The sequence below is a fragment of the Sylvia atricapilla genome, chromosome 18 (assembly GCF_009819655.1).
Source record: "Sylvia atricapilla isolate bSylAtr1 chromosome 18, bSylAtr1.pri, whole genome shotgun sequence".
NCBI lineage: Eukaryota > Metazoa > Chordata > Aves > Passeriformes > Sylviidae > Sylvia > Sylvia atricapilla.
Window position 1 is genome coordinate 8,984,252 of NC_089157.1, and position 16,469 is coordinate 9,000,720.

Sequence of the window (16,469 nt, forward strand, 5' to 3'; positions counted from 1 at the left end):
GGTGTGTTCCTGCAGGTTTTTGCAGGTTTTTGCTGCAGGTTTTTTCCTCAAGTGGGAGATGGGGAATCTCCTGCTCTCCTTCCCGTGGGGTTTGTTGGGATCCAGCCTCTCCCTGGGGGATTCAGGGATGTGGCTGCTCAATATCCCATGTGGAGGATTTATTGGGATCCCAGCACTGGCTCCTCTCCAGGCTCTGTCCTGGTCTCTTCCCACTCCACAATCCCTTGGAAATCCTGTAAAAATCCTGTTCTGCTGGGATGGGATTCCTTGTGGACTAAGGGGGTGTGTGTGGGGTTCCTTCAGGGGCTGTGGTACCCCCAGGGAATCCCAATCCCAATCCCACCTGCCTGGATGATGGACTGTGCTCCTGGAAGCAGCCTCGTGCTTTGGTTATTCCTGGAAAACAGGCAAAAAATCCAATCTGTTTGTCTCTCCAGAGGGAGCTGGGATTGATTTTGTGAGTCCAAGGGCTGAGAACAAAGGAGCACTTTATTTATTTCCCTCAAAAATCGATTCCTTATTTTATTTTTCCAGCTCTGAGAGGGGCCCCTTTTCCCTGGTGTGTGCTGGGCCCTGGACTGGGAATTTGGTGCTGTCTCCCTGTGCTGGGTGGGGGATGAAGATCTGGGAATTCCAGATGTGTCTCTCCAGATGTGGGCTTATCCCAGAGCACTGGGACTGCAGGAATTCCTTCTAGGAATTGGCTTGTAAAAAGCTGGAGTGCAGGGAGAAGGAGTTATAAACTACCAGAGGGCAGGGATGGCTGGGATACTGGGAAGGAATTCCTGGCTGGGAGGGTGGGGAGACCCTGGAAAAGAATTCCCAGAGCAGCTGTGGCTGTCCCTGGATCCCTGGAGGTGTCCAAGGCCAGGCTGGAAGGGGCTTGGAGTGGACAGTGGGAGGTGTCCCCCAGTGGAACTGGATGAGCTTTGAGGTCTCTTCCCACCCAAACCATTCCACAATTACGGGCACCACTCCATTGGTCACTTCCATCTGAGCTTCAGCCTCCGTGATCTACTGCTTTTATTAATTTATTTTCATTTTTAAATGGATTTAATGAACGTGCCAAGAGAGATTTTTCCAGCTGAATGCAACGTCCTCATCCCAGCCTGGTGCTCCTTAGCAGCTCCTGACCAAATCCCACTGTCCTTTCCCAAGGGAGGATGATGAGGGTGAGGTTTTTCCCTGTCTCTGATCCCTCTCCCATCAGGAGCTGCTCCCTGCCAAGGCTGCCTCAGCCCTCGGAAATGAAGTGATTCAATTAACTGGGACGTGTAAAAATTCAGCATGGAATGACTCAGCCCAGGGCTCCATCTGCTGGGAGCTCCTGCAGGAGCTCTTGGAAAGGAGCAGGAATTCGTTTGCTTAAAAGGACCCGGGGCACGTAAATGACATTGGATGTAGTGCCCCGAGGGATGGATCCTGGAACACGGGGCTGGGAGGTCAGGGAAGGTTTGGGAATCAGTCCTGAGGGCTGCCAGCGCCTCAGGGACCGGCAGCACCTCGCCTGGGCCACCTCAATCCGTGTCACCTCCATCTGTGTCACCTCCTGGGTGTGGCACCTTCACTGGTGGCACTGTCACCGTGAGCTCCTGTGCCCTGCCAGGGAAATTCCCCACGCCCAGTGGGGGACCAGGGGGGTGCTGGAAGATTTTAGGGCTTTTTTCAGGCTGGATTGTTCCTGGAGCGATGTTTGAGGTGTGATTTGGGTATTGGGCTCCCAGTGATTGTTGAAGAATTTGGGCATTGGGCTCTAAATGAGTTTTTGAGGAGGAATTTGAGTGTTGGGTTTTGGGGGATGTTTGGGGTGGGATTTGGAGATTGAGCCCCAGGTGCCATCCAGGAGGAATTTGGGTGTTGGGCTGTGGCTGAGGTGTGAGAAGAGGTTTGGTTGTTGGGCTCTGCTTGAGGTTTGAGGAGGAATTTGGGGGTCAAACTCTGGGTGATGTTTGAGGTGGTGTTTGGGTGTCGAGCTCTGGGTGATTTTTTTGAGGTAGGATTTGGATTTCGAGCCCCAAGTGCCACTCAGGAGGAATTTGGGGAGCCCAGTTTGGTGCAGGAGGGAGCTGCTGGTGCTCGTGGCACAGTCCAGGCTGCTGCAGCTCCCTCCAAGCTCCAGGAATAATCCCTGGGAGCACGAGGGAGTCAGCCCTTCCTGCTGAAGGGAACAGCCTTTTCTGGGAGCTGTGCCTGGTGAAGGCCCCCAACAAACCCTGAATCTGATTCTCTCTCTCTGAAATCCCCAGCACGGGCTGGCGCCTCGTGGATCTGCCAGAAACCTTGGAAAATGAGTTTTGTTTTTCTGTGTGGGGGCTGCAGGGTGGGGCTGCAGTCACACAGAGGGGTCCTGGCTGTCCCATTCCCACTCAATCCCGGGGCTCTGGAGCATGGGAAGCCTGTGCTCTCTGCTCAAGCACCCTGAGCAGTAAATAAAAGCTATTTTTAAAAAAGAAATCCTGATTTTGACCATAGTTGGGCAGCTCCAAGGAGCCTCTTTTCCAGCATTTTTTGTTGTCGGAGCATAAACTTCCCAAGAATTGGCTTTGCCCAGCTTTGGGGGGCTCATTCCCAGCTTTTTTTTTTTTTTTTTTTTTTTATTTTTCCCCTCTGGCAATTTGAATTTCCAGCTCTGTCAAACCCAGCAGAGGTGTGGATCCCAGGATTTCACCTGCCTGGGATGCAGCTTTCCCTGGACCTGGCACCATCCCCTCCCCGAGACCGTGCTGTGCTTAATTACTGGCAGTAATTAAAACCCTCTTCTGGAGGTGGGAGATAAGAGCAGCGTTCCCAGGGTGGCAGCAGATGCTCCCTAACACCCATCTGCTCCTCGGCATCCTTCTGTGCTCCCTGGAATGTGGGAAAAGGAGGAGGAAAACAAGGATCTGGGGAGGAGATGCCAGCAGGGAACGGCTGTGGCTGCTGGGGGACACTTGGAGAGCAGAGGCACTGATGGCTGCAGCCCCAGGAGCTGCCAGGATTCCTTGGGAAAAGCCTGGAAAACAGGGAAGGCACGGCTGGAATCCTCGGGAAAAGCCTTTAAACGGGGAAAACTGAGAGAAGGCGTGGGGAAAAGCTTTTAAAACAGGGAAATCTGAGGGCAGGGAGAGGTGGAATCTTTGGGAAAAGCCTTGAAAAGCTGGAAAAGCTGAGGGAATTCAAGGCTGGATTCCTGGGGAAAAAGCCTTTAAAATAGGGAAAAACTGAGAGAAGGCATGGCTGAAATCCTTGGGGAAAAGCTTTTAAAACAGGGAAATCTGAGGGTAGGGAGAGGTGGAATCCTTGGAAAAAGCCTTGAAAACAGGGAAAACTGAGGAGCTGGAATCCTGGGACAAAGCCTTTAAAACCAAGGAAAGCTGAGGGATGGCACAGGTGGAATCCTTGGAAAAAAGCCTTGAAAAGCTGAGGGAATTCAAGGCTGGGATCCTTGGGAAAAAGCTTTTAAAACAGGGAAATCTGAGGGCAGGGAGAGGTGGAATCCTTGGAGAAAAAACGCTTTAAACCAAGGAAAGATGAAGGACCACGAGGCTGCAGTCCTCGGGAGGCAGAGTGTGCTGTGGTCTGGAGCACTCCTGGCATCCCATGGATGGGGCTCCAATTCCCAAGGCTCTGGATTTTGATCCAGTTCCTCACCTGAGGCTCCCTCATGGACCAAAAAAGCCGGAAAAGGAGAGGCTGGAAAAGAGGGGAGCTGCTCAGGGGGATGGAGCTGCTCCTTCCCGGGGAGATTCCCCCGGGATCCCATGCAGGGTCTGTGTGGATCCCTGGAGGTGTCTCACTCCCTGGCAGGAACTGGAGCCCAGCTGGATGGATCCCAGTTCCCCCCAGGGTTAGTGGAGAGGAGCTGGGATTATCTGGGGAGCCTTTGGGGAACTTTGAGGAGAGATTTTCCCGAGGGATTCTGATGGATCTCGGGCGCTGAGGGTGAGGATTTCGCTGTGATTCCTCTGTGATTCCCTTTGGGGAATTGTTCCTTGTCCTCTTCCCCGTGCCCAGGCAAGGCTCAGCCCGAGCTGCTCAACTCTCCTGCTTTTCCTGGGGCAGCAGGGACCCACAATTCCAGCAGCAGGGCATCAGGAGGGTGTTGTGGGGCTTGGAAGAGAATTTGGAGCAGCTTTTTTGCTGCTCTGCTGCTCCCTCCAGGTGTTGCCTGCTCTGGTGGAATTAGAATTACACACCAGGAGAACGTTTGGGGCTTTTCCGCTTTTCCTCGACACCGAATAATTCCCACAAACAGCCAGGGAGCAGCAGTTAATTAGGGATTTTAATGAGTGTGTGGTGTATCCGTGCTTGGCACTGCCTCCCCTTCTCCCAGACCTGGGCAGGGGAACCAGCCCAGCTGAAGGCAGAATTCCCAAAGTCCTCGAGCCTGGAGATCTCTCCAGAGCCCCTCCTGGTGATGCTGAGCCTTGTTGGAAGGATGGGGAAATGGAGGAGGGAGAGCTGGAGTTTGGAGCTGGGAATGGTTTTTCCTTCCAAGGCAAGCTCCAGGTTGTCCTCTTTCTCCCGGCGCGGAGAGAGGAGCTGCAGAAGGGGACCAACCCCTCCAGCTCTCAGGCTGGAGTTTTGCAGCCTAAAACCAATCCTAAACCCCCTCAGAGCGGCTCCAGAGCTGTGCCAGGAGGAGTTTGGGCAGCCCACAGCACTCTGAACCCCAGGGCTTAGGAGAGGTTACAGCCAGCCCTAAGTGAGGAGGAGGAGGAGAAAGGCTCTGGAAAGCTGCAGGGGTTTGGGAGCTGAGGAAAGGCAGGGGCAGGGCTTTGGAGCCCAGAGTCAACAGAACCTCGGTGTGTTTGTGCACCAGAGCTGAGCTCACGGCTAATGCAAACAGTTTTCATTAAGAAATAATCAAAAATAAAAAGCCATTTCACATGCTGATAAGGAGCCAGTCGGTCGTTGGGGGTTTTTTTTTTTTTTGGTTTTTTTTTCACTTCAGCAGCAGTTTAAGCCCCGCTCAAAGCCATTTATCTTTTCTCCAGCGCTGGCTGCAGAGGATATGAAAAATGCAGCAGGCTGCACGTATGTAATTAAACTTTTGGCAGAATCTTTTGCCCCGCAGCTTTGCGGAGAAATTCAATAATGACAAATCGAGTGGGATATCTAAAGGACTTTTTTTGTGAACGAGATTTCAAATAATGTCGGTGGCAGCGGAGAGTTCTTTGCCACCTAATTGCCTTGGCACGGCGGCGGCAGCAGCCTGTCTGTGGTGTCAGCTCTTCCCTTGTCTCCTCTCCCCGCTCCAATTTGTCACCGAGCCTTTCCTGACTCGCAGCCAAGCCCCTGCTTATCCCCGAGGAGTGTTTTGTTCCCAGCTGGGAATGCTCCTGGCTGTGAGGCTGGCAGCGGTGGCAGCGCTGCTCTGTCATTATCCCATCTCTCTTTTTTTTTTTTTTATCCTTTTTTATCCTTTTTTATCCTTTTTATCCTCTTTTTCCAGCGGGATTTGGAAGTGGAGCCCCATCCCTTGAGCGGCCTCTGTGTGTGTGTGTGTGTGATGCTCCTCTGAAAACTGGGATTTTCTCCCTGTTCTTGGTGTTGCTGCCTTTATCCCTGGCTAATCCAGGGATCGTTTGTAGGGGAGGAGATTATTTTTTTTTTTTGGTGTTCAAACTGTCCCTCCAAGCCCCTCCTGAGCGCTTTTCCTGGAAAAGCTGCAACAATTCTTCTCCATTTCCAAAGGTTTTTCCCTGTTTTCCTCACCCCCGGGGTGTTCCCCCATCCTTTGTCGGCACTGGCCTTGGAGGGGCTTCACACCTCCTTGGAAAAGGCAAATTTTCATCATTTCCCCCCCCCTACTAATGAAAAATAAAATATAGAATAATATAAAATATAGAATAGAAAATATCTACATTTCAATATAATATACATTTTATATAAAATAGATTTATATAAAATTAATGTTATATATGATATAAATATATAATACCTATTATAAATAATGTATAGTAATGTTATTTTATTATTATAAAAGTATTTTATGCTTTACGTAAAACATAAAATTATGTAAACTACAGAATGATGCAAAATCTAAAATATAGACTAGAAAATAGAAAACATGAAATGTGAATTATAAAATGTCAAATAATCAATCAAGAGTTATCTGATAGAAGTGAGCTGGGCCTGGGCACCTGAGGAGGTGGCAGTGAGGTGACAGAACGGGGCTTTTGGGCTTTTGGGCTTTTGTTGCTTGTGGCTTCTGACTGAAAGAGAGGAGGATGTGACGGGATATTGGGGAGGAATTCCTGGCTGGGAGGGTGGGGAGACCCTGGAAAAGAATTCCCAGAGGAGCTGTGGCTGTCCCTGGATCCCTGAACGTGCCCAAGGCCACTGAGGGGGACAGTGGGAGGTGTCACTGCCCATGGCAATGGTGACACTTTGAGGACACTTTCCCCGTGCCCAGGCAAGGCTCAGCCCGAGCTGTTCAACTCTGCTGGGACAGGAGGGACCCCAAATTCCCAAAATTCCAGCTGCAGGGGGTCAGGAGGGCGCTGTGGGGGTTGGAGAGGAATGAAGCTGTCCCTGGTGATTTCTGTCCCCACTTTGGCTGACCCTGATATTTTCTGTCCCCACCTTGGCTGTCCCCGGTGTCCTGTGTCCCCTCCCCGGCTGACCCCGGTGTCCTGTGTCCCCAGACAAGGCTGAGAACGGGGAGCCCTACCAGAGGAGGAGAGGAGGGGGGCCCCCCGTGGCCGAGAGCCCCCCAGGCCCCCGGGACGGGCCCCCCCCGGCCAGGAGCAGCAGCTGGAGGAGGATCATGCTGATGATCTTGGCCATCACCATCCACAACATCCCAGGTGAGCTGGGTCCGTGTGACATCCCAGGTGAGCTGGTGTGACATCCCAGGTGGGAGGGTGTGACATCCCAGGTCAGAGGGTGTGACATCCCAAGTGCTGGATGTGACATCCCAGGTGGGAGGGTGTGACATCCCAGGTGAGGTGGGTCCGTGTGACATCCCGGGTGGGCTGGGTGTGACATCCCAGGTGAGGTGGATGTGACATCCCAAGTGCTGGATGTGACATCCCAGGTGAGCTGGGTGTGACATCCCAGGTGGGAGGGTGTGACATCCCAGGGCTGCTCCCAGGCTGGGTCCCTGTGCAGAGCCCTCAGCTCCTGTCCCTGCCCCGTGTCCCTGGCAGATGTCCCTGGCTGTGTGGGTGCCGTGGGCAGGATCCTGGCCCTGGCAGCAGAACCCTCTGTGGGGAGGGGACTCGGGGGGGCTGCAGCAGCTGTGGCTTTGCTCCTGCCAGCGCAGCCTGGCTGGGGACTGTCATTCCTCTGCGTTTGTGGGGAAAACCCTCGGGAAAATGCAGCCCTGAGACGCATTTCAGTCTCCTGCATTGCAGGACAATGTGCAGTTGGGGTTTGTTTTCTGTTTCCAGCCTCCTGCTGCTCCTGGGGTGGGAATTGTCTGGCTGTGGGCACCTTTGGGTGCTCCTGAGATGGGAATTGCCTTTTTCCAGCTGGCTGTGGGCACCTTTGGGTGCTGCTGGGGTGGGAATTGTCTGGCTGTGGGCACCTTTGGGTGCTCCAGGCAGCTGCCTGAGGCCGGGTTGTCCTGATAAGAAGCTGGAGTTAATGATTTGCTGCTCCTCTTGCATCAGCAGCACGAGCCCTGCCCGGGCATTGCCCTGCTCCCGTTTGTCAGCAGCAGCAAAACATTTCTCCCTCCTTCCTTCAATTAATCCCGGGGGATGATTTGGGTGCTGCAGTTCAGCTCCAGGTGCCGGGCAAAAAAGGGGAGGAAGGAGCTTTAAATGAGCCCCACACTCCAAAAAAAAAAAAAATCCAAAAAAACCCAAAAACCAAACAAAAAAACCCACCCAAAAACCCAAAAAAACCCCCCCCAAAAAACCCCCAACAAAAACAAAACAAAAAGCAGGGAGTGAAGTGAAATTGGGTTCCTTCCCTCAAACGAGGTGTCGGGTGGCACCTCGCTGTCACCACCCAAAGGGGAAAGGTCAGCAGAGGAGTGACCCAAGTGTCCCCCGGGGCAGGAGGATGGTGCTGGTGTGGCCCTGAGCTGCTCCTCCAGGAGCACAAAGCCACCCCTGGGTGGTGACAGAGGGTTTGGGATCCTCCCGGGCACCTTCAAGGTCACTAAAACTGCAGCCCCCGAGAGGGTTTGGGAGGGGCTGAAACCCCGAGGAGGTTTTTGGGGGGTTTTCCTTCATCAGCAAAGGCAGAGGAACTGCAGGTTTGGGGTGGGGGACAGGGTGTCACTGTGGGGCTCAGCAGCTCTGTCCTCATCATCCTCATCACCTTCATCACCCTCATCACCTTCATCATCCTCATCCCCCTCACCAGCCCCAGCGCTTGGCCCAGGCAGGCTGCAGCTTTGCTGGGTGGGACAGGAGCAGTCCCTGGAGGAGGAGGAGGAGGGTTCAGAGTCTCCCTGCGCTCTGCAGCGTGGGGAACTCCCTGCTCTGGTTGCTTTTATTCCTTTCCTTTGCTTTTTTCCTTCTGGGAGGAGAGGCAGGAGCTGCCCAGCTGGGCCCACCCTGGCTGTCCCTTGTGATTTCTGTCCCCTGCCTGTGGCTCAGTTCCATCCTGTCCCTGTCCTTGTCCCCGTCCTTGAACCCCCAATCCCCTCCTGCTCTTCCCAGTCCCCCCCAGCAGTGCTGGTGACACTGGGGCCACCCAGCAGTGACAAAGCCCTGCCCAGCCTGACTCTCCTTGCCCTGGGGATTTATCCAAAGTCACCCCCAGGTCCCAAATCCCAGAGGTTGGTCCTGAGTCCTGGTGCTGCAGAACCTTTCCCACAAGGCACGAGGTGCCAGCTCTGCCCTGAGAAATAATTCAGGCTGGGGATAAATAATTCAGGCTGGGATGAAATCAGGTGAGCAGCAATTTGGGGCTCTGGATTCCTCCTGCTCTCCCAGGCGCTGCAGGGTTTGGAAACTCAGGAATCTCTGCCTCCATCAGCAGCCCTGCCAGAGGAGAGGCTGGCACGGGCTGGAGCTAAATTAGATTTAATTTAAATTAGCGCAGGCTCCTTGCAGGGTGAGCACTCCTCGTGCTGGGGATGCTCCAAGCCCTGGGAAAAATCCCTCCCTGCTCCTCAGGGAGTCATGGAATGGTTTGGGTGGGAAAGGACCTCAGAGCTCACCCAGTGCCAGGGGCAGGGCCACCTCCCACTGTCCCTGGGTGTTCCAAGGTGGCCTTGGGCACTTCCAGGGATGGAGCAGCCACTGCTGCTCTGGGAAATCCGTCCCAGGGGATGGATCCTCACAGGGAACAATCGATTCCCAGCATTTCATGGAAATCTTCTCTCTCTCCCCTTCAAACCGTTCCCATTGTCCTGTCACGAGGTGCCTGGGTGAAAAGCCACTCTCCATCTCCTTCACGAGCTCTTCTGAGCAATATCAGCTTTTAGAAGTGCTCCAGGAGCAGTGTCAGGGCTCCGTGGGCTCCCTGCAGAGCCTGCTCCTCTGCACTCCCTCTGGCAGCAGCTCCTGCTGCTCCCTCTGCTTCCCTGGAGCCCTCCGAGGTGTCCCGGTCACTCCCGGGGGGTTTCTGTCCCTCCTGTGCCTGCAGAGCTCCTCACACGGCTCCAGAGCCCTGGGAAGGGCTGGGACACTGGGGTGCTGCAGGAGGGGGACCCCCACTCCCCTTGTCGGGGCTCTGAGCTGACCTTGACCCTGACCCTAACAAAGTTCTTTCCCCCATCACATCCCCCCTTTCCCTGCTGGGCTGGAGCTGCTCTGAACCCTCACTCCCACCCCAAAGTGCCTCAGTTTCCCCTCCCTGCTGCCCCAAACTCCCTCCCTGCTCCCTCCCGTGCTGCTCCCCTTTTCAGGGCGTTGTTTGATGGAGCCTCTTGTAGGGCTGAGCTGCCTTGGTCCTGGCAGTGCCTGTGCCTTTGTTTCCAGGCTGGGAGCGGCTCCCTGTGCAGGGCAGAGGATGTCACCCCCTGCTCGGCGGGGGAAAGGCTGGATCACTGCTTCCAAAGCTGGGAATGCCAGTGGAAAGGAGAAATTGATAATGACAGGAGCTGCCGAACCGCCGCCTCTTCCTGCTAATTAATATTCATCTACGCCGGCTTTAGCAGAACATTAATTATGGATTTAATCAAGGCCTGTTTATTCTGGTTTAGCTTTGTACCTTGGGTGGCTGTTGTGCCGAAGACCCCGGATTAATTAACGTGTTGCTGGTGTATCACAAATAACAATTAGCGAGGCGTGAGCCCGGCAGCCTCTCCCTTGGGTGCTGCCAGGGTGGGGGGCCTGGATCCTGGGAAGCTCCTGGGATGTTCCTGCCGGGCTCTGCCCTGCTCCCAGCCCAGGGGGGGCTCTGCTGCCCCATTCCAGGGGCTCCCCCACCCTGGGGTGCTGCGGGAGCTCCAGGAGAGGACCAAGGCCGTGTCCTGTTTGTCCTCGTGCCCTGCAGCCTCAGAATTCCAGAGGCTGGAGTTTGGGAAAGCCTCCCAAGGTGGAGTCCCAGCTGTGCCCCATGTCCCCTTTGTCCCCAGCCCTGAGTGTCACCTCCAGGCCTTCCCTGGACACCTCTGGGGCTGGGGACTCCAGCAGCCCATCCCAAAGCCTGGCCACCCTTCCCAAGGGGAATTCATCCACCCTGAGCCTCCCCTGGCCCCGTTCCCTCTCCTCGTGTCCCTGTTCCCTGGGAGCACAGCCCGACCCCTCTGGCTGTCCCCTCCCATCAGGGAATTCCAGAGAAGGGAAAAAAATCTTTCTGGATCCTTCTTTTCTCCAGGCTGAGCCCCTTGCCCAGCTCCCTGAGTGTCCCCTCAGAGGAGTCACAGGGACCCTGTGGGGACTTTTGGTGGCTCAGCCAGACCCGAGTCCCTTCCCACGTGTGGCAGTGAGCTCTGGAGGAGCTGCAGATGTTGGTGGTGACAATTCCCTGCCCTGCTGCTGGGAAACGTGCGTTCCCTGTCCTCCAAACCCGCTCAGGGCACAGCAGGGACCTGCCTGGAGCTGCCCCAGCCCTGCCCTGGAGCATCCCCAGGAGAGGCAGCGGGGCTGCTTCCAGCCAGGCACCAGCTGATGCTTCCAACCCCCAGAACGTTGCCAAGGAAACCTGAAATTCCCGTTTTTCCTTGGTGCTGTGCTGGGCAGAGCCAGGCTGAGCCCATCCCGGGATCATCCCTGTGCTCCAGCCTTTCCTCTGCTGCCTTGGGACTGAGACTGCGCAGAGCTGAGAATAAAGCAGAGATTTATTTATGTCCTGGGGCAGGACAAGAGCCTGGCCAGGGCTACAGCCAAGGGGGACCCAAAGTGGTCCCCAAATGGACAAAGGGTCCCCAGGGCTCAGCCTTGGCTCAGTTTGGCTCCATTTGCACCTTGGGGTTGAATTGTCCAAGGGCAGCTGCAGCTTGGGAGGTCCCATCCTTCTTGTTCCTCCCTGCAGCCACCCTTGGCTGTGCTTTGGGGCTGAAAGTTGTCCTTGGTGTCCATTGGGGAAAGGATTTGTTTTGTGTCCCTGCTGTGTGCAGAGAGCTGAGTGACACTGACTGTGAGCTCAGAGCTGCCCCTGGGCAGCACAGAGCCTCAAACACAGCAAAGAGAGAACCTGAGGATCAGCTCCTGCAGGGCCAGACCTCCTGCTCTGCCCAAACCCTCCGTGTTTGCTGCTCAGCACGGGGCTCTGGGACAGGGCAGAGCCACCAGGTGACAGAGTGAGGTGACACTGCCATCCCCTGCTCACCCCCAGCCCTCACTGAGCTCCACCTGAGGCCTCCTCTGCAGCTCCCAGGGCAGGAAATCCATTCAGGAGCTGGGATTGATGGATTTTTAATTAGCAGGAGCCACGGGCAGAGCGTGTGAACCAAAGGGGGAACAAATCCCACCTGGGGGAGGTGGCACTGGGGGCAGGAGGGACAAAAGGTGAGGAGGAGACACCCAGGGGGGTTTGTACCTGTTCATGGGCTCTGACACCTCCCAGGTGAGTTCCCTGGGCACCCACAGGGAACCCAACCCCTGCTGCTCCCAGGTGGAATTCCGGAACGCTGCAGCTTTCTGAGCCCCAAGCCAGCCCCAGCAGGGTCGGGCAGGGCTCAGCCCGTGTGGCAGGAGATGTTCCCAGGCTGTTTTGGGATGGAGGCAGGGAGCTGTGCACGGCAGCAGCAGCAGCAGCACAGGCTCCGTGCTGTGCCAGCAGATTGGAGTTCCTGGGAAGGGAGGTGATTTCCAGGCTGGTTGCTTTGTCATTAGCAAAAAATTGATTGGATTTGCCCTCCTGGGACAGGTGCTCCCGTGCCTCCCCTGGGAAGGGCAATGAGTGCCAGATTGCATCTCAATTATCAGCAGCGCTGATTATTTATCTGAATATTCTCCCAGATCCATTAAAAGCCCGGGAACATCCATTTGGAACGATGGGGGTTTTTAGGGTTTTTTAGTTTCCGTGGGGCTGCTGAAATCGAGGCTGTTTTCCAATTAATGAGGATTTGGGCACCACTGGGGCTCAGCGGAGCGTGAGAACGGGAGCCGCTTGAGCTGCACCCATCAATCTGTGCCTCGTCTGGGTGATGCCTCTGCCTGGAATTCCAGCATTCCTCGTGCCCTGCCTGCTCCTGGCCCTTCCTGGGCACCTGGGGCACCCTCCATTCCCGCTGGGTTTAGTGAGGGAAAGGAGGAATTGCATTCCGAGGGAGATGCAGGTGAGGGAAGGAGCTGGTGGGTGCAGGGAGCAATTCCAGGGAAGGGTTTTGGGGAAGTGGAGCAGAGTGCTGGCCCTGGGGCTCGGGGGGGGGGAGGGATGGAAAGATGGGATTCCACATTTCCAGGGGGATGGAAAGATGGGATTCCACATTTACAGGGGGAAGAAAAGATGGGATTCCACATTTCCAGATTTCCAGAGGGATGGAAAGATGGGATTCCACATTTCCAGAAGGACACAGTGACATCCTCAGGGCTCAGGTGACATCCCCAGGTGAGGGTAGTGCTCTCAGTGAGGGACACAGGTGACATGCCCAGGGCTCAGGTGCCACCCCCAGCCCTGGCTGCTGTCCCCAGGCTGGTTTTGGCTCTGTGCCCACCAGCTCAGCTCCCTCAGGACTCCCCCAGGCTCCAGCAGCTCCTGGAGGCAATTCCCTATTTTCCAGGGTGACAAGTTTTCCTCCCAGCCACCCACTGTTAAAAGAGGGGACAGGGGGTTCTCTGGTGTCCCCCTGCCACCAGCTCATCTGTCACAAACCCATTTGGGGGCAGCCAGTGACAGGCACTGATAACACATCGGGGTTTTGTCGGCGGCAGCAGGCACAGAGGTGACAAAATCCAATTAAATCCGGGATTTTCAGCAGCTGGAAGGAGACTTGGCACTGAAATATGCATGTGGGAGCTGCTCTGCCGCCTTGTCCCTGTCACAGCTCGGGCCTGTCACACTCAAACCTCGCTGGGCAGTGGCCTGAGGGAGCATTTCCCTGCTGGGGATGGAAGTTGGAATGTCTCTGCCGGATTCAGAGGGAACAGCCAGCAGGGACAGCCCCTGCTCTCAGCTCCTGCTCTGGAGATTTTCCTGCTCTGGCAATTCGGGAAAGGGGTTTTGTGCTGCCAGGGGAACATTGCCAGCATGGAGGAGCTCTGGGATGTTGGGCAGGTGCTGGAATTCTTTCAGCTCAGGTGGAATTCTTTCAGCTCAGGTGGAGGTTGAGTTGTTCAGCTCCTGCTCAGCTGCTGCAGCTCCGCGGAACTGGATTGAGGATGGAAATGAGGATTTGCTTTTCTTGGAGGAGGAGGAGGAAAGAGGGAAGGGTGGGGTGATGATGGGCTGGCTCCTTGGGGGTTAAACCAGGATTAGGATCCAGCAGGATTTCCTCCTGCCTCCCGAATTCCAGGGGAATGCCCCCGGCCCCTCGGGTGCTGGGGACCTACAAACGGGAAAACCCCTGGAATCTGCTCATCCCTGAGCAATAATGAATTTCCTGGAGGGCTCTTGGCCCTCGGCCTGTGGGGGAAAAGCTCTTGAGTGGCAGAGCTTGAACTCCTGGAGAAATCCAAACCTCATTAGGGCGAGATTAATTCCCTGCTAGGAACTTAACAGCCCTTCCAAGAGCGGGATGAATAATGGATGAGACCTTGGCAGCTGCAAAACCTTCCTGGAGGAAACGTCCCCTGTGCTGGGCCTGGAGAGCCAGCTCCAGAATTCCACAGGGAGGGGACAGGGACACTGCCAGCCCTGCCCTGGGGGCCCCAGAGCTGGGGAGTGTGCAGGTCCTGCAGAATTTGGGATCACTGAGCGGGATTTGGGATCACAGAGTGAGGTTTGGGATCACTGAGCGGGATTTGGGATCACAGAACAGGATTTGGGATCACTGAGCAGGATGGGAATGTTGTGAGGATTCTCCCAGGAATGGGAATGTTGTGAGGATTCTCCCAGTGCTGGCTCAGGGATGGGAATGTTGTGATTATCCCAGGCCCGTGCTGCTTTTCCTGCAGTTTCCAAGGCAACTGGGAACTCCCAGGGCCACAGACACACACATGTGCCCTTCCCCTGAGTCCTCCCCCTCCTCTGGGACACAGGGAAGTGCTCCAGGGATGTTTCCCACCTGTAGGAATTCTCCCCTGAGCCCCTCCCTGGGGGCTGCCAAATCCCTGCAGTGTTGGTTCTGTCCCCATCCCACAATCCCTGCTCCATCCCACATCCTCCCTCCTCGCTTCAAGGGGATCAAGGCCACCAGGCTGCAAAAAAAAAAAAAAAAAAAGAAACCAAAACCCCAAAAATGGGGATTTTAAACTAAAAGGGGAAAAAAATAGCGAGGCTTTGCTGTTTTCTGAAAATAATTTTTTTAATTCTTTTTTCTTGGGAAGGCTTTTCAGCCGTTTTCCTTGGGGTTTATGGGATTAACTGGAGTGAAAATTATGGGCTTAGCTGTAATGTACAGTAACCTGCAAGGTAGGGATTTGGGTTTCCTGGAGCTTTGGAGCCTGTCCACGCAGGGGTTGTGCTGGTTTTGGGGCACAGGAAGAGGGGAGGGGACATTTGCTGGGAGCCTGATCCTGGTTTGTCCCGGGGGATTCATGGGGTTTGGTTCTTCTGCAATCCACCAAGGCTTTGGGAACAGCTTTGGTGTTTTCACTGCTTGGCTCCTTGGTGCAATCCCATTCCAGCTGCTGGGGATTGGGATCTTTTCCTCCTCTCTGCTGTCACCAATCCAGAATTTTCTCTCCGTGCTCCTGCCCTGGAATTTGGGTCTACAGTGGGAATACCCCGGGCACTGCTGGATTGGATTTTCCTGGATTGAAAGGAGCTGGGTGCTGCTGGGCTGGGCTCCTGCTCACCCCTGGAGCCCAGGGCTGGCCTCAGGGCTGCCCCTCACTGCTTTTTCCCTGCTGTTCCAGAGGGCCTGGCAGTGGGAGTTGGATTCGGGGCCGTTGGAAAATCCGCCTCTGCCACGTTCCAAAGTGCCAGGTAAGACCCACTCCTGATTTTTGTGTGTTTCCTTTGCCTCTGGAGCTTGGCTGCCTCCCCTGAGCCCGTGCCAGGGGCTTGGAGATCCCTGGAATTAGTGAAACCTGCCTGGAAGCAGCAGGAGGGGCAAAGGGAGTGGAAGAAATTCCCGGTGCTGCTGCGTTTTCCTCACTCTGAGACGTGAGAAAAGGTTTCTGGTGCTGATGGCTCCGTGGTTTTCCCTCTCTGGGATGGCTGGAGCTGGGGAGGAGGCAGCTGAGGGTCCCAGTGGGGGCTGCTGGCTCTCAGGAGGTGCACACGGGGGTTTTGGGGGTGTTTATCCCCCTCCCTTCTCCCTGTCAGACATCCCTGGGGATGCTCGGCTGGGCACTGGCAGCTGCTTTGCTGTGGGCAGCTCCAGAGGGGACAGAGAGGACAGGAAAAAGGGCCAAGGCTGGAAGCTGAGGGGGTGTAAATCAGCTGGAGATGAGCGAAATCTGAGCCTGGAAAGATCCCTGTCCTTGGAGCTGGCAGCAGGAATGGTGGAGTGCCCATCCTCCTCTCCCCAGAGTCCTGCCCGCTGTCCCCGCGGCTCCCTGCAGGATTCCTTCATCTCCTCCTCCTCCTCCTCCTCCTGTCCCACCTGAGCTGGGAGCAGCCCTGCTTCTGCTCCTCATGGATCCAGGCACCGGGAAACGCCGGGATTTTCCCTAAAAGCACCAGCCCCAAGGGGTGGCAGCAGTGCTGGGGAGCCTTTGTCTCCCATTCCTGCCGGGCACGATTCTGCATTTGGCACAGGGAGGGCTCCAGGTGTCCCCGGCTCCCTCAGTCCTGATATTCCTGCTCCCAGGAAAACCCTCCTGTGCTCCTCTGGCACTGCCCTGACCTCGGGGGGCTCATCCAGCTCCCCCAAACTCCGGGATTTTGGGCACTGAGGTTGTTCCCTGTCCCTTCCCAGCTCCTCCAAACTCCGGGATTTTGGGCACTGAGGCTGTTCCTGCCCTTTCCCAGCTCCTCCAAACTCCGGGATTTTGGGCACTGAGGATGTTCCCTGCCCCTCCCAGCAGGAGCACATCCCGGGTGCGGTGCCAGCGCTCTCTCAGCACAGCCGGGACTGGGCAGGAGAA

General features: G+C 55.5%; 1 protein-coding gene across 2 annotated transcripts in view; it reads left to right on the top strand.

Moving 5' to 3' along the window:
• The window catches only part of SLC39A11 (solute carrier family 39 member 11), a 60,140-nt gene that overhangs the window by 29,431 nt on the left and 14,240 nt on the right, over positions 1 to 16,469 (top strand). For both annotated transcript variants that reach the window (XM_066332322.1, XM_066332323.1), the window contains exons 6-7: positions 6,630 to 6,791; positions 15,294 to 15,363. In XM_066332322.1, coding sequence (XP_066188419.1) covers positions 6,630 to 6,791; positions 15,294 to 15,363 — 232 coding nt within the window. The remainder of the gene's footprint in view (positions 1 to 6,629; positions 6,792 to 15,293; positions 15,364 to 16,469) is intronic.